This window comes from Schistocerca piceifrons, chromosome 5, assembly GCF_021461385.2.
Source record: "Schistocerca piceifrons isolate TAMUIC-IGC-003096 chromosome 5, iqSchPice1.1, whole genome shotgun sequence".
Lineage (NCBI taxonomy): Eukaryota > Metazoa > Arthropoda > Insecta > Orthoptera > Acrididae > Schistocerca > Schistocerca piceifrons.
In genome coordinates, this window is record NC_060142.1 from 74856220 (window position 1) to 74874694 (window position 18475).

Below are 18475 nucleotides of genomic sequence, written 5' to 3' on the forward strand. Positions count from 1 at the left end.
GTTCTACGCCTAGTGATCCAGTTTTCAGACCTCCTTCTACATACGGATCCAATACATTAACCACAAAAGTGGCCCCAATAACTTGTTCACTAACCAGTATACCAGATACCTGCTGTGCCACTGCATCCATATCCCTCCTATGTACCTTCATGCCTTATTGATCCTCTCCAGTTGAAATTTCAACCAGCTGCCATTATAAACAGAATAAATCTGTTCTGCGGTATATCCTTCTCTCCAGGCCTAATCACAATGGCCCACTCCATAGGATCCTTCCGCTATTTTTTGCTCCTCCTCCTTAACGATTCTTAGTCACCACCTGCAGTTCCACAAGGCCGCATAGTTACACTCAACATCCCACCTCCATCGTGAACACGATCGTCTCCGTGCGTCATCAGCATAATCATCATACCAAACAGCTTTATTATCATCGAGCTGTAGTAAAATTTGCTGTTTTGTAGAGCGTAGTGTGAAGCAGTCGCCCTCCGTTTCTGGCGGTGGCGCCGCTGTGGCAATCGCAGCTTCGGTGTCTCCCTCTGGTGGGAAAGGGGAAAAGTTGCATGTTCACGTGCGTTTAAGGGGCGCTATGGGCTCGGCAACGGACAGTCTGTCAGTCTGAGTGTAGTCAGTGAATCAGTCTGAGTCGGTTAGTCGGATGAAGTCAGTCGGAGGCAGTTGGTCAGCCAGTTAGTCTGGGCGAGTGTGGTAAGTTGGTCAGTCAAGTTAGACTGGGTCTGTCTCTCGTCCGCATTGGTGAGGCGGTTAGTGTCTGTCGGTCGTCCGGAGTGCTAGTATGTGTTAGGCCGCGCCGTATAGCGAGGCGTAGTGGCTTCGCGGCCAACACGACAGCACCAGGAGCCAACCTACGACATCGGTCTGCCCGGTGCGAGCTGCGACGCAGTGAGACGGGAGATCGGCGCGCCTTCCTGCGTCCGTTGAAGTGGCTGGCAGCGGACGGTTCGGGAGAGCGTTGGGGGTGCTGCGCCAGGTCTTCGTCAGACATCATAGTTTATTAGAAGTTAAGTGATGGGAGGTACGTTGTTTCAGTTACTTGTTAAATTCTACTTGTTTTCTTGGCCAGTCTCTCGTCCCCAGCTAGCTCGTTTGTCTCTCGTCCGTATTTGTTAGACAGTTAGTGTCAATTTGTCTGCCTGTCGGTCTGCTGAACGTTAATAGCTGCCTCTGTCGTGTTTGTCGGATTCGGTGTTAATGAATTTATTGTTTAAAGGCCGAATTCTTGAAATATGTTTCTATCTTGTCTATCATCTTGCGGTGCACTTGCGGTGGCATATAATTTGAGGGTTGTACCATTTCCATTCCTCTTACAGGGTCCATAGTTTACATGTTTGTGTGAGTTGTTAAAAATTTTTTTGTTTAAAGTAATCTGGTGTGTTGCAGGTTTGCACCAGTGTACTGTTTCAGAGGTTGTTGTGAGCGGTCATGACTACGGCCGTGCTGAAAGGGAGCAGGCAAGCTTCTCAGCCCGAAGGCTCCTACTGTTAATATTGTTCTTTGCCTCTAAATAAAACTGTAACTTGATATTTCGAGGGTGCTTTTTTGCTTGTAATTTTAAATCTGTTTTGAAAAGGCTTTTGGGAATAAAATTCATATTTGTTAAATTGTGACTTGATATTTCGAGGGTGCTTTTCTGCCTATAATTCTAAATTTGTTTTGAAAAGGCTTTTAGGAATAAAATTCACATTTGTTAGAAGTAATTTTCCATCAGTTATTTCCCGGCAACTACTTCCACGCCCACCTAGTGAGATTAAATGCGGCAATGTTCTTGATGAATCGCCAGTAAATAAAGTAAATTCTTTAAGAAAAGATTTTGAAAGCTAAAATTAACGGCTCAATTATCATCGATTATATTGTAACAGCAACAGAGAATCGATATAAGACCACAAACTCCACGAGGCACGGACGAAAGGAACGTTTGCCTGTAGGTCTGATCTCGCGAGGCAGTGCGCTGCCGGACGGCCGCGGCAGAAGCGGCCCCACCCGCGGTGTTGGGGCGCGGCTCACCTGTATGTAGTCGACGGTGAAGCTGGCGAGCCCCGAGCTGGTGACGAGCCCGGCCAGGCTGGCGTCCCAGTGGCAGGAGCCGCGCAGCCGCTTGGTGCCGACCTGCGCGTGCGCGGTCAGCACGTTGCTCTCCTCGATGAAGGTGACGGCCGGCTCGCGCGCCCACTTCTCGTCCTCGCGGTCGACGCGGCGCTCGAACACCACCAGCTCCTCCACCTCCTCCTCGAACTGCGCCGCGTTCGCCGTGCTGTTGTCGGCCGCGTCGTAGACGGCCGTGTCGCCCGACGTGCCGTTGGAGGCGGCCACCACGCGCCGGCGCACCTTCATCAGCTTCTGCGCGCTCACCACTTTGCGCTCCATGTCGATGGTCACCTCACCCACTCGGTGGAAGGTGGCCAGGCCGGTCATCATCATCCCGGAGAGATCCACCTGTCACCAAAGAACAGCTGCACCTTATCCGTCACAGTACTGGCTGTACGACTTGTTCCTTTTTATTTTATACAGGGTGGCGCAGGGAAACAGGAAATTTCGAAATAACGCCATTTCCATGAATAAATTCGTGAAACTAGTAATTTATTAACGAAAGTGAATGTATTCAGTATGCCATTATTCAGTATATCTTTACAATCAAAATGTACAAAAGTGTCTCTTTACTTTTTAAACATGACATCGGAAAGATGTGCTCCTATTCGGCGTCCACACTCTAACAGCCTGTTACGAAAACTCTGGAATGCGCGGTGTAGCAAATCTTGGGGAATGGCAGTGAATTCGTTTTCAATGTTCTCCTTCAGTTCGTGGATTGTTGCAGGACGTGTACGGTACACCTTGCCTTTAAGATATCCCCACAGGAAGAAGTCGCACACACTAAGATCAGGGGATCTCGCAGGTCATGCAATGTCACCGTTACGTGAAATAATGCGTCTTCCAAACAACTGACGAACTGCTGCCATCGATTGTCGAGCAGTGTGTGACGTGACTCCGTCCTGCTGAAACCACATGTTTTCGACGTTAAGACTAAGCTCGTACAGTCTCGGTGTGAAGAATGTTTGAAGCATTTCAACATATCGAGCGGATGTTACTGCCACTGCACTACCATCCTCACGTTCAAAAAAATAAGGGCCGATAACACCATGACATGGTACAGCACACCATATTGTGACCTTGGCGCTATGTAGTGGTCGCTGGTGAAACTCACAAGGGTTGTCCTGTGCCCAATAACGAAAATTCTGTTTGTTCGCGAATCCGTTCAGGTGTAAATGGGCTTCGTCTGATATCCATAAGTTACCAAGGAAATTCGCGTCCTCGTTGATTTTAGCCAATATCTGGCTACTAAACTCCATACGTGACGCTGGGTCTCGTTCATGTAAGTGTTGCACAATCTGCAACTTATAGGGATGGAAGTCTAATTCGTGCAGTATTCTTTGTAAGCTCCGTCGCTTAATCCCTAGCGAAGATGCATGCTGTCGAACGGAGCGGCGAGGAATTCTCTCGATTGCAGCTCTAGCAGCTGCAATGTTCTCTAGGGTACGTACCGTTGGAATGCCACCTGGAGGTTTCTTTTTCAAGGCAGATCCTGTTTCTTCAAAATTACGCACCCACGTTGCAATCGCATGCGCAGATGGGACACGTCCATGACGTCCAAGCTGATAATGCTGTCGAAATGTTCTCTGCGCGGCAGTCGCACTATCATCATTTTTGTAAAACGCTCTCACAGCTACTGCACGTTCCGTACCAGTCCAATTCTCCATGATTACTAAATGACAATGCGTTCACATCAATTGTGCAAAGTTTCTAACACCTGCCGCCGCTACAGTGCTGCCAACTGTAACGTTCAAAATTTCCCGTTCCCCTGCGCCACCCTGTATTTACACGTCTACTTCCGTAGGACCAAATTGAGGAGCAAATCTCCAAGGTCATGGGAACGTGGCAGTACATGAAATTACAACATAAAAGTAATAACAGACAAAATAAAATGTTTATGAATCCAAAAAAGACAAGTCCTAAGTTTAACTAAACGCAATCAACAGTATATCATAGGAATCACCTTAATTTTTCAATGAACTCCTCGACAAAGTAGAAAGAGTGACCCATGAGGAAACTTTTCAGTTTCGATTTGAAAGCGCGTGGATTACTGCTAAGATTTCTGAATTCTTGTGGTAGCTTATTGGATGCAGCGGTATACTGCACACCTTTCTGAACAAGAAGTCCGATCCAAATGCAGGTCAGATTTCTGCCGAGTATTAACTGAGTGAAAGCTGCTTATTCTCGGGAACAAGCTGATATAGTTAACAAGAAATGACCGTAAGGAATATACAGGGTGGTCCATTGATAGTGACTGGGCCAAATATCTCACGAAATAACTATCAAACGAAAAAACTACAAAGAACGAAACTCGTCTAGCTATAAGAGGGAAACCAGATGACGCTATGGTTGGCCCGCTAGATGGCGCTGCCGTAAGTGAAACGGATATCAACTGCCCTTTTTTAAATAGGAACCCCTATTTTTTTAACATATTCATGTAGTACGTAAAGAAATATGAATGTTTTAGTTGAACCACTTTTTTCGCTTTGTGATAGATGGCACTGTAATAGTCACAAACGTGTAAGTACGTGGTATCACGTAATATTCCGCCAGTGCGGACAGTATTTGCTTCGTGATACATTATCCGTTTTAAAATGGACCGTTTACCAATTGCGGAAAAGGTCGATATCTTGTTGCTGTATGGCTATTGTGATCAAAATGCCCAACGGGCATGTGCTGTGTGTGCTGCTCGGTATCCTGGACGACATCATCCAAGTATCCGGATCGTTCGCCGGATAGTTACGTTACTTAAGGAAACAGGAAGTTCAGCCACATGTGAAACGCCAACCACGACCTGCAACAAATGATGATGGCCAAGTAGCTGTTTTCGATGCTGTCGCGGCTAATCCGCACATCAGTAGCAGACAAATTGCGCGATAATCGGGAATCTCAAAAACGTCGGTGTTGAGACATCGATTGCACCCGTACCATATTTCTATGTACCAGGAATTGCATGGCGACGACTTTGAGCTTCGTGTACAGTTCTGCCACTGGGCAAAAGAGAAATTACGGGACGATGACAGATTTTTTGCACGCGTTCTATTTAGCGACGAAGCGTCTTTCGCCAACAGCGGTAATGTAAACCGGCATAATATGCACTATTGGGAAACGGGAAATCCACGATCGCTACGACAAGTGGAACATCAGCAACCTTGGCGGGTTAATGTACGGTGCGGCATTGTGGGAGGAAGGATAATTGGCCCCCATTTTATCAATGGCAATCTAAATGGTGCAATGTATGCTGATTTCCTACGTAATGTTCTACCGAAGTTACTACAAGATGTTTCACTGTATGACAGAATGGCGATGTACTTCCAACATGATGAATGTCCGGCACATAGCTCGAGTGCGGTTGAAGCAGTACTGAATAACATATTTCATGATAGGTAGATTGGTCGTCCAAGCACCATACCATGGCCCGCACGTTCACCGGATCTGACGTAACCGGATTTCTTTCTGTGGGGAAAGTTGAAGGATATTTGCTATCGTGATCCACCGACAACGCCTGACTACATGCGTCAGCGCATTGTCAGTGCATGTGCGAACATTACAGAAGGCGAACTACCCGCTGTTGAGAGGAATGTCGTTACACGTATTGCGAAATGCATTGGGGTTGACGGACATTATTTTGAGCATTTATTGCATTATTGTGGTATTTACAGGTAATCACGCTGTAACAGCATGCGTTCTCAGAAATGATAAGTTCACAAAGGTACATGTGTCACATTGGAACAACCGAAATGAAATGTTCAAACGTACCTACGTTCTGTATTTTAATTTAAAAAATCTACCTGTTGCCAACTGTTCGTCTAAAATTGTGAGCCATATGTTTGCGACTATTACAGCGTCATCTATTACAAAGCGAAAAAAGTAGTCCAACTAAAACATTCCTATTTCTTTACGTAATACACGAATGTGTAATAAAATATGGGGTTCCTATTTTAAAAAACGCAGTTGATATCCGTTTGACTTATGGCAGCGTTATCTAGCGGGCCAACCATAGCGCCATCTGGTTTCCCCCTTCAAGCTAGACAAGTTTCGTTCATTGTGGTTTTTGCGTTTGACGCTTATTTCGTGAGATATTTGGCACGGTCACGATCAAGGACAGGCCAATGTAAGAATATCCAGACTAGTCAACAGGATCGATAAGAGGTTCGCGAACTTACACCACTTATTGCCCTAACTGCCCGTTTCTGAGCCAAAAATATCCTCAGGGTTCCCGATCGGATATCAATGTTTAAAGTACCTTAAGTATCGTGGTATTTCAACACTTCCACCAGGATGGAAAACAGAGAGATTTTTATCAACATTTACAGTGCTGTATCGGTATGTCGGTTCTTTGTTTCAGCACTGTAGAATAGTATTGAATAATAGCTAGCAAGGGTTGTCGTCGTTGTCTTACACTGTGCCTCGCAGCTCGTTGAGAGAGATAAAAACCATTTGATAGAATAATTACTTTTGCCCATTGCAAGTGGTTACGTAAAGTGAAGGCCCTAGTAAGTCACTGCTCTCGTTACTATATGGAGCAGCCTTCATTTGTCTGTACTTACCAATCTGTACGCGTGTTAATGTAATCATTGCAAACGCTTGGTAAAGAAAAAGACTGGTCGGTGTCAAATTCTCCACAGACTACATGCTGCCACGTGCATGGGCGCCCGCAGAAATTTCTGCATGGCGAGTGTTAATATGAGTTAGTCAGTTTAGAGGCATCTCGTGACACTAAAATTATGGTAACGTAATGCAATAACCGATTAAAAGAGAGTTTTTCCAGAATCTCTTCTAAAAAAGAATGAGAATTCTTCTGTTGTTCTTATTGTCTTTAGTCCAAAAACTGTTTTGATGCAGGTCTCCATGTTACTCTCTCCTGTGCAACACTCTTCATCTTCAAATAACTACTGCATCCAGTATCCTTCTAAATCTGCTTGCTGTATTCATCTCTTGGTCTCCCTCCTCTATTTTTACGCTCCGCATCTCCCTCCAATACTAAATTGGTGTTCCCTTGAGATCTCAGGATGTGTTCTATCAACGTATCTCTTCCTCTAGACACCTTATGTCGCAAATTTCTTGTCTCGCAGTTCTACTTATTAGTTACATGTTCTACCTTGCTAATCTTCAGCATTCTTCTGTAGCACCACATTTCAAAAGCCTCTATTCTCTTCTTATCTGAACTGTTCATCGTCCATATTTCACTTCCACACACGGATACACTCCAGTCTTCCGAAAAGACTTCCTACCACTTACATCTATATTCGATGCCAAAAAATTTCTCCTCTGCAAAAATGCTTTTCTTGTCATTACGAGTCTATATTTTATATTCTCTCTGCTTCAGCTGTCATCAGCTGTTTTTCTGCCCAAATAGCAAAACTCATCTACTACTTTAAGTGCCTCATTTCCTAATATAATTTTCTCAGCGTCACATGATTTAATTCGACTACGTTACATTATCCTTGTTTCGCTTTTCTTGAAAAAATGGCTCTGAACACTATGGGACTTAACATCTGAAGTCATCAGTCCCCTACAACTTAAAAGTACTTAAACCTAACTAAACTAAGGACATCACACACATCCATGCCCGAGGCAGGATTCGAACCTGCGACCGTAGCGGTCGCGTGGTTCCAGACTGAAGCGCCTAGAACCGCTCGGCCACACCGACCGGCTTGCTTTTGTTGATGTCAATCTCATACCCTCCTTTCAAGACACTGCCCATTCCGTTCAACTGCTCTTCCTAGTCCTTTGCTGTTTCTTGACAGAATTAAAATGTCATTGGAAAACCTCAAAGTTTATATTTCTTCTCCCTGGACTTTAATTCCTACGCCAAATTTTTCTATGGTTTCCTTTACTGCTTGCTCAATGTACACATTGAATAACGTCGGGGATAGGCTACAACCCTGTCTCATCCCTTCTTAACCACCGCTTCCCTTTCATACCCCTCCACTCCAATAATTGCCGTCTGGTTTCTGTACAAGTTGTACATAGTCATTCGCTGCCTGTGTTTCACCCCTGCCGCCCTCAGAATTTCATTGAGAGTATTCCAGTCAACTGTGTCAAAGCTTTCTTTATGTCCGAGCTGATCCTTTCTCCCCTTGTAGGTGAGCGACAACATAATATTTTCACACTCTGAAGAGAAAGTTGGCGATCGAAATTTCGTGAGAAAGTCCTGAGGCAGTGAAATACGCCTTCATTTCTGTCCACGTCTATGATAGGGTTCTCGGAATCTCTTTATCTCAGTGATTTGCGTTTCTCCCTTCTCCAAGTCATCCATATCGCGACATTAGTTCACAGTACACTTGTTTCTTCTAGGTAATTCGTAACCTGTTTCCTCACATCCATCTGTCTGATACCTTCTAAGAATGTGCATTCCTGATTAATTTTAATGTTGAAAAATGCAACACGATGATGCCAACAGCGTCCATATCCTGAAACTAAGTGCAATAGAAAATAAAAACGCGAGCATTAAATTTTCATCATTAGTGACGCAAAAAATATATGTCATTAGGAAAAGAATATACTACAGAAATAAAATCATAATTTCTCAACACGAGGAAAAAATATTGCAAAAATAGATCACAACAAAGAAAAAAGAGGTAATTTACTATACTGACACTGCAAGAATAGTCGCGGTAACACTAATGACAACAATAAACAAGCAACCACCAGCCCAGTGCTCTCTCGATCCGCAACCCCTCTTGAGTTTAGTAGGTAGTTTACTTACCACAACTGTTCCGTGTCCGCCCTCCCAGGTGAAGTTGGGCACTCCCATGGGATCGTAGCCCATCTCCCGAATCTTCTTTCGGACGTCGAACATGGCCGTGTCAAACGGAGAGATAGAATTGGGGAAGCGCTGCGGAATTTTGGCGACATTCTTGTTGATGTCGCCACGCACGTTCTTGTTGACCTCTTTCAAGATGAAGGGCTTGATGCTGTCGAAGATGAACGTACCCACTGAGTTCAGGATTCCCTGCGGACAAATTCATAAGACAGAATCCCAGGTGAAACGATTTCTAGTATCTAATGGCGACATTACAAACATGGGTAATACATCTTCCTGCGTCGCCCGATCTCGAACAACGCATTAGACGATAAACTTCTATTACTGCCATAAGCATCTCGTTTATACCGGGTGATCAAAAAGACAGTATAAATTTGAAAACTTAATAAACCACGGAATAATGTAGATAGAGAGGTAAAAATTGACACACATGCTTGGAATGACATGGGATTTTATTAGAACCAATGAAAAAAACAAAGTTCACAAAATGTCCCACAGATGGCGCTGGACAGCAAAACGTCAGTGACTGCGCATGACGATCGTGTATAAAAGGAGCTGCAATGAGAGAGAATCAGATGCGCCAGCAGTCGCAGCATGTTGACATTACCTGCAAAGGCGCTTTTGGTGAAGCTGTATTATCAGAATGGGGAATGTGCTAGTTCAGCGTTACCATCCTATCGCCATAGGAAGGGGATTCGAACGTGTAAAGGTCCGTTGACAAATGCAGCTGTGGCGAGAATGATTTCGAAGTTCGAAGCCACGGGGTGTTTAGACGATAGACCCGTAGTGGCCGACCGAGCACAAGGCGTAATGCTGCTCAGACAGTTCAGGAAGAAATGGAGAGTGTAGCGGGTTCGTCTATGCACGGGGAAGTCAGCGCTCGTGCAGTCGCACGTCGCACCGGCATTCCATACACTACTGTTTGGTTGCCACTTAGGCGTACCCTCCGATGCTATCCGTACAAAATCCATCGGCATCATGAACTGTTACCTGGCGATTTAGTGAAGCGGAGGGCATTTGCGGTGGGGGCGTTGCAAAAGATGGCGGAAGATGACGATTGGTTGAGTAACGTGTTGTGGACCGACGAAGGTCTGTCAACGCCCACAACTGCAGAATTTGGGCTACCGCTAATCCTAGAGCTGTCGTGGAAACTCCACTGCACGATGAGAAGGTCACGGTATGGATTGGATTTACCACATCTACCGTTATCGGGCCTTTTTTTCTTCGAGGAAATGCGTGATTCTGGTTTTGTAACTGCTACCGTAACGGGTGAGAGGTACGCCGGTATGTTAAGAATCGCATCATCCTCAGCCTGGCTGATAAACACCTGCTGGAACGTACGATGTTTATGCAGGATGGCGCTCCACCCCATATTGCTAGTCGCGTGAAAGATCTCTTGCGCGCGTCGTTTGGTTCAAATGGTTCAAATGGTTCTGAGCACTATGGGACTCAACATCTTAGGTCATCAGTCCCCTATACTTAGAACTATTTAATACTAAAGACATCACCCACATCCATGCCCGAGGCAGGATTCGAACCTGCGACCGTAGCAGCAGCGCGGTTCCGCACTGCAGCGCCTAGAACCGCTTAGCCATCGCGGCCGGCGTCGTTTGGTGACGATCGTTTGCTCAGCCGCCACTTTCGTCATGCTTGGCCTCCCAGGTCCCCAGACCTCAGTCCGTGCGATTATTGGCTTTGGGGTTACCTGAAGTCGCAAGTGTATCGTGATCGACCGACATCTCTAGGGATGCTGAAAGACAACATCCGATGCCAATGCCTCACCATAACTCCGGACGTGCTTTACAGTGCTGTTCACAACATTATTCCTCGACTACAGCTATTGTTGAGGAATGATGGTGGACATATTGAGCATTTCCTGTAAAGAACATCACCTTTGCTTTGTCTTGCTTTGTTATGCTAATTAGTGCTATTCTGATCAGATGAAGCGCCATCTGTCGGACATTTTTTGAACTTTTGTATATTTTCGGTTCTAATAAAACCCCATGCCATTCCAAGCATGTGTGTCAATTTCTACCTCATTATCTACATTATTCTGTGATTTGTTCAGTTTTCATATTTATACTAACTTTTTGATCACCCGGAACATCTCAGTGAAAATGTTGTATGACCACTGAATGACCTTATTAATACTTAGTAGGTTATTCAATATTTTACAATACGTAATCAAGCGAATACAAAAATTTCACCATTAAATTTATATAATTCTGCAAGCAGTTGTTTCGTAGTCATTTGAGTCTGAGGAGAGTAATTTATCTTTAAATACTGCTTTGAATTATTACAAAACTCGCCCGTTATTTCCGCTTCGGCTTCCGAAATTAATAATTTCTTGTGCTCGGTATTTACGCTGCTCTGAAAGACGTTAATATGGTTGGTATCTGATGGCGATTTTGACAAATACTTATGACTTCAAATCCTGAAGCACGGAATGAAAGAATCTGAAAATAAAATTTCTTTAGTCTAAAATAAAAAACAAAACAATAAGCAAAGTAAATGCAATATGTTCTAACGTGCACATCTGCGAAATGAAAATATGCTGCTATGTATACATCTTGCAGCTCTTTCCTGTACTATATATCAAAAACTTTTTCACGAAAGTTCTGCAATTTCTTAAACCGTTTTCATTGCGGCTTTCACTTCAACGTACAATATGACCTTGAAATAACCCCTACACATGCACTGATAAATTGAACAGTGTACGCAAGACGAATTGCCCCGTTCACGACTGGAACCACTGTGCTTTCTACTGGACTGCGCTGAGAAAGCAGGTTATATACAAACGCCGCAGAACACCAGCACAAGCAGTCTGGCCGAGTATAGCAGCTTCTCTAGCAGCCAGAAAGGCACACAGTGGAAGACCTCGCTCAGTCCTCACGCCTGTGATTGAAGATCATGGGCTATATTCAACTGATGAAAGTTCTAAATTCTGGAACCAATGCGTGATTATTGGCAGCAGATGGTGAAATTGCCTTAACCTACTATATCATGTCCTTCAGGCCACAAGGTCACCGTGGCAGATTGCGGTTTGTCAGTGGCACTTGTAAAAAGGTGGTGCAGATCCATTGTTTTCGTCTCACTTTCTATTTACAAATGCAGTGCCATTTACAAGAGATTGTTTGTGAATTTTCATAATCATCGTGGGTTCTATGATGAAAACAGCCGTGCAATCTCAATCAAAATATAGGCAAGCGTTCTTGGCGATATCTTAACACTGCATTGTGTACTACCGCAGATGTCGATTTGGGTCAATTATCAGGATTTTTCATTAAAGTAATACCTACCTTGCCAGAGGATCTACTATGTCAGCAAAGACCGCAGATATGATTCAAGCGCAATGGTGCACCAGCACATACTCACAACATATGCATCAACTTTTGACCATGACATTTCAGGATCACTGGATTGTTTGACGCAGCCTCACACCTTGACCTCCACCGTTCCCCATTCCTCGTCATTCAGATCAATTTGCCAGCGCTTTTCCATTCAGCGTTACGCATATAGCAAAGATCGAGTCCACCGTGTATGCCTGTAGTCCACCGTGTATGCCTGTGCATAAAATTACAACCGAGTCACCTTCAATGAGTGTTGAGTGTGTGATTCCTTACTGTGAAGGGCAGAAGGGTGCATTGCTACAGCTGGAAGTCACGCTGAGCACCCATGTGAACAACTTTCACGAAAGGACCTCTCACTCTTGTGGCCAACTGGTTGGATCTCATAAGTATACATTTCCACATTCATGTTTATTGGCCTTGTTTTTATTGTAACGATAGTATCATCTCTCAGTATATTCCACACTTTTTTGACACGATACATACAGAGAGCTTCAAAAAAGTGTCTCATACTCTTACAGCAGATAGTAGGGTCACTACCAGAAAAAAGTCCCACAAACATATATGCAGAAACATACACTTGTTGAGATAAGCCATTTTGCCCCATCACAACTAACTCTCTGACGTTGTATGTGTCCAACGTGATTGCCACTCATTGCAACACATCCTTCGTTTACTGCTCGAGAAGGATTGACCATATGATTGACATGTCACACTGATCACCTACCTCTCGCAACAAAGATTCTTCCATATCCAGTGTGTAAAGTGATCAATGTCTACGGAGAAACCTTGTCCTTGTTGTGAATTATTCGGCCTGCAAGTTAGGGACAACTTGTTGGACCATTTTTTAGATGGAATGTGTCATTAACGATATCGTTATGTGTACATCCACATTCAATGACGTTGAAATCGTATTCTGATAACAGCACAGAATCAAAATTTTATGTTCGGAATGGCTGATGTCAGGGACAGATGTAAGGGCTATGTCCGTCAAACAGCATTACAGACTGGGATATAGTAGATACAGAAACAAATTCTACCGATTAGCCACGACCCTGAACTTGAACAGGGGCAGAATCTACACCATACCTAAAAAAAGTGTGACAACTCTTTCGAACAGGCAGGCAGAATTCCAATTTAAAAACCATTTTGTTTGTAACAGGAAAGAAATCAACACCTTCTGTCCCACTGGGTTTCGCATGAAAGATGTATTTGTTTGGGGTGACTGCAAAAAAAAAAAAAAAATTTGCAAATATCTGCCAAAACATCACAAAAATCGCGCGTCACAGACTGACAGGAGGGACACCCGGTGTGTGTGTGTGTGTGTGTGTGTGTGTGTGTGCATGCCCCAGATGACCTGTGAGTAGGCATTGCTGCTTTACATTACATTTCTTGCACAAAAGACAACCATGTTACCCGATTATCACTTCAGACAGCTGTTCCACGAGTACTAGTACAGAACAGTGAACGCCTCACTTACCTGGAAGACAGTGCCCATGAAGCCGAGGTTCTCGAAGTTCATGTCGATGTCACTGAAGGAGATGTCCATCTGTATCTCCTCGGCAGCCAGGCTGCCGTCACGCTGCACTTCCAGCATGGCGAGGCCCTCCACCTGGACTCCAGTCATGGTGACTGTGTAGGGGCCATGCGAGCCCGACAGCCAGGCGCGCAGTGTGTATCTGCCCACCACCTCCAGCTTCTCGATGCTCACACCCACCGACATCTGCCACACAAGCGGACAGGGACTCATTTAACTTCTACTCTCGGGGACCAATAGATGCTGAGCCGTGCCTGGCTCGTGTTCCCTCCATCATGTATTTTATTTATTTATTTATTTAACCTTATCAGATTAGGGTCATCAGGCCCTCTCTTACATCGGACCAGTGTGCCACACATGCAGCATTTCACACATCAGAGTTACATCATGACAATAGTTTAAATAAGAAAATTAGATTACTCTAGTGACAATATGAATAAAGAGAAATGACTAAGACCTAATAAAGTAAATGGTGGCAGTATTTTTACAACAGGTGCTATACATACAATTTATGATAAAAGCAATAATAATAGCAATAAAAAACAAAATCAAATAATAATGATAAACATGAGAAAAATTGGCAATAGTAATGAAGATTTGTGCAGATGTACATTAATATCTTGGTGTGTAAAGTAGATGTTTACTAGTATAGCGAGTTTTGGGGAAGGGAGATTGTAGGAGGGGGAAAGAGGGAAGTAATGAGGTGAAGTGCATTCATGTACAGAGGAAGGCATTACTGTTGCTGAAGTAGATACATCATTAACTGTTCTTTGAAGCCGGACATGTTTTTAAGTTCTCTAACATAGCGAGGGAGGTTATTCCAGAGTCGGGTTCCTGCTACTGTAAAGGACTTGGAGAAGGTGATTGAGCGATGCAGTGGAACAGAGAGGATTTTATTATGATGGGAACGTCTGTTTCTGTCATGTTATTCCGACATAAGCGTTAAGGACGAGGAGAGATATGAGGGACAGTGCACATTTATGAGGCAGTAGATGAGACAGAGTGTATGGAAATGTCTGCGTTTGTCTGCACGCAGCCAGGACAATTTTGCATATGCTCGTGAAAAGTGATCAAAAAGTCGAACGTCACAGATATATCGGACGCAGGCGTTCATGACCAGTTCCAGACGTCGCCAATTTTCCTGAGTGGCCTTGTAGGATAATATCGCTGTACTCAATGATTGGGAGTATAAACGTTTGTACTAATTTCTTTTTCAGATCGAAAGGGAAGAGTTTTTTATATTTTTGTAGGACATGAAGGGATGCTGATGCTTTTTTTGCACACTGCAGTTACATGCTCTGTCCAATTTAGATTTTCATCTATTATTACTCCCAAGCTCTTTGCTGAGGGAGAGAAGTTAATATTTGTTCTATTTAGGATAAGAGATGGTACGGATTCCCGATGTTTTGGGCTAATGAGCTTAGAGTGACCAACAAGTACCGCTTGGGTTTTAGATGGTTTTAGTTTTAGTCCTATGTCCTGTGCCCATTTTGATAGTGCATCGAGGTCAGTATTGAAATTTTCAATAGCTTTCTTAAGATTGCTTGGTTTCGCACTTAGATACAACTGAAGGTCATCAGCATACATATGATATTTGCAATACGTCAGAACCGATGACACATCATTGACATACAGAGAGAAGAGTATAGGACCTAACACTGAGCCTTGGGGAACGCCTGACACTACCTGCCGCCATTGTGACTTTATATTCCCAGACAGGACGCGTTGCTGACGAGACGTCATGTATGAGCGAAGCCATTGCACTGCACTTGGTGAGAAATTTAGACCGCTAAGTTTGGCTAGTAGGATGTTTTTAACGTACTTCCACCTCACTACGTTAATTTGAATTACTATTATCACTGAGTTACTGCATCGCCTGACCGTGACCGGCGCTAGCAGCACATATCGATATATCCCCTTTCGTAGAATCTTTGCTCGACTGCTATTACTTCCCGGTCGTTGTCTGTCTTAAGCGAGTTCGGGTTGCGAGTTCGCGTCGCGAGTTCGGGCTGCCAGTCAGCTGGAAAGCGTCTGGAGCGCAGTCCGGACCTGCCAGTTTGGGAGTTGCAGTGCTCCACTAGTGCACTCGGGTTGGAGCAGCAGTGAGGTCTGCGTAGACATGGCTCGCCCGATCATTGCCGCCACGTATCACTTGAGCCGGGCCACGGTGTTGGTGGATCGTCGGTCGGTCGTCCTACCGGACGACGCCTTTTGGCTCGCAGATCGTTCATGAGTCGGCTATATGTGTGCGTGTGTGTGTATGTGCGTGCGTCGACTCTCTGTTGTGGATTGGCAAGAGAGCCAACCCACTATGAGAGGAAGCCGAAAGGAACGCGTTTTAGCTCACGCAGGCTGGCGTGAGGTCTGGAACAGGTCAAGGAAATAAGACTAACAATAAACGTACGTAGCTGCTGGAATACTTAACTTTAATCCATAATTGGTGAACATCGCTGTTGACGGTACATGTTTTACAGCATCAATAGTAACTGGTAATGGCGCCTTGCTAGGTCGTAGCAAATGACGTAGCTGAAGGCTACGCTAACTATCGTCTCGGCAAATGAGAGCGTAATTTGTCAGTGAACCATCGCTAGCAAAGTCGGCTGTACAACTGGGGCGAGTGTTAGGAAGTCTCTCTAGACCTGCCGTGTGGCGGTGCTCGGTCTGCAATCACTGATAGTGGCGACACGCGGGTCCGACGTATACTAACGGACCGCGGCCGATTTAAAGGCTACCACCTAGCAAGTGTGGTGTCTGGCGGTGACACCACACTCTCGATTTGTCTTTGTGCGTGCTTAGTTACTGTTGGGTATCGAACAGGTCTTCGTGCAAGTGTTTGTCAGGTTCTGTGTGTAGTTGTGTGATTTGATTGACAAGTTATTTTAAATGTTGCCTGCGTATTGGCTCTGAGAGGTCGGTCGTCTCATTGGGCGACGTGTAACTGGTTCTCTGAGCGCTTCTGGGCCTCTTCAATTACCATCTTGGGGAACTTGGGTCGGTCCTTTCTTGGTGCAGGGATGTCGCTTAGCCGGTGGGTGTGTTTCCTCTGAATGGCTCGGTCCGAGCCAGTATTTGATAATTTCCAAGAATGATTGTCTATCGAAGTGGCGGGGTCCGAACGATACATATCGAACGTGCGATCGTAAAGCGATTATGCGACTCTGGTGGCGGGCGTTATGAGTATGTTTACGGTGGTCGCTACAGCAACGACAAAAGAAGAGCGTTACAAAAATACTTTTAATTGCAAAGGAGACAACTTACTTCACTCGTCGTCGGTGTTGGAATCATGTGAAAGTTCATTACGGTGGTCTGGATGGATAATTTGGAAGAGTCGAACCATGTATTCTTCCTGATACTCGTTCGTTTTCCGCACTGTCCGCAATGAAATTGTAAACGGTATTTCAGCATCGGCACTGTTCTTACGAAATTTTAAACACTTCGCACCGCCACAGTCTACACAGTTCCTCCTTTCCTCGTCCAATAGTACTCCATAATTGCGAAAAAAAGTCAAACTATTTCCTACGCTGGATAAACATGGAATTAGATTTTTCCATGTGAGAGAATCCGCCGGAGAAACGTCAAGAATGCCAGACAATCAAACTCACTAACCACGTAAGTCGTCTGGGATTCCCTAGCAACTCACAAATAATACGCGGAGGTATGTAATTTAGAGCAAATAAGGGAGCGACGGGAAACAGGTAAAAATGACGATCACAAGTAAGTCATCACAACGCCCGCCACCAGAGTCGCATGATCGATTTACGATCGCACGCTCGATATGTATCGTTTGGACACCGCAACTTCGATAGGCATTCATTCTTGGAAATTACCCAGTATTTCCGCCGTCGTGTGTCTGGAAGTGAGTGGGAGACGAACCAGCAGTGCAGTCGCGACGGAGCAGCAGTCGCGGACCGACCAGCAGGCAGTCGGTCGGTTGGTGCGGACCAAGGAAGATATCTCCGCGGGGTGCAGTCGGTTGGGTCCACTGCCGGTCCCTGCGCAGTGTCGGAGCGTGTGTGGAGCTGTCCGATCGCTACGAGCTTCGTGGTTCACCGGCCCAGGTCGTCAAAGCTGAGTAGTGGTTTCAAGTACCCAAGCCACGTCCATTCATGTTGTATGGTTCGTTCCGGTGGTTCGCTGTTGGAGAGGGTTTCGTGTGAGCAACACCGAGTGTTTGTATTTCCGTAAATTATCCGCCATGCGGTGTAATTAACTATTTTGGTTGACTACAATTAGAGTGCACCAGTGGAATTTTCTGCCTTGTGGTCGTTAGTGTTCTGGTTACCTGCTCTGGGCACTAACGTAAATTCAGGCAGTGTTCTTTTGGGTGAAGTTAACTATATTACCGTGTTTCAGATTCAAGTGTACTAGCAGAATTTTCTGCCCAGTGGCCGATTACCTGCCCTGGCCACTAACGTAATTTCAGGCAGCGTCCTTTCCTCACCTGTTGTCGCTGTCCAACATGCTGTGTAATTTTGACAACTAATACATACTCCACTGTGGATTATCACGTTTGTAACTCCTGTACCGATTAATGGGAAGCAAGCCGTTGTGTCGGTCGTTCCGTGGCTGACCTAGAGATTACCTGGCACCAGGCATTGGATATGTAGTTGCTGTGGTCTTTGGTTCCAAAGACTAAATTGATGAAGCTCTCTACACTAGACAGTGCTGTGAAAAAGTGTCAACCCTGTGTAGCTACTCCTCCAACCAACCATTTTAACCATC

The 18475-nt window shown here is 44.9% G+C and overlaps 1 protein-coding gene across 2 annotated transcripts in view; it reads right to left on the bottom strand.

The window, feature by feature from the left end:
* The window catches only part of LOC124797895, a 119761-nt gene that overhangs the window by 22908 nt on the left and 78378 nt on the right, over positions 1-18475 (bottom strand). For both annotated transcript variants that reach the window (XM_047261011.1, XM_047261010.1), the window contains exons 3-5: positions 13697-13939; positions 8813-9058; positions 2020-2448 (exon numbers count right to left, since the gene is read on the bottom strand). In XM_047261011.1, coding sequence (XP_047116967.1) covers positions 2020-2448; positions 8813-9058; positions 13697-13939 — 918 coding nt within the window. The remainder of the gene's footprint in view (positions 1-2019; positions 2449-8812; positions 9059-13696; positions 13940-18475) is intronic.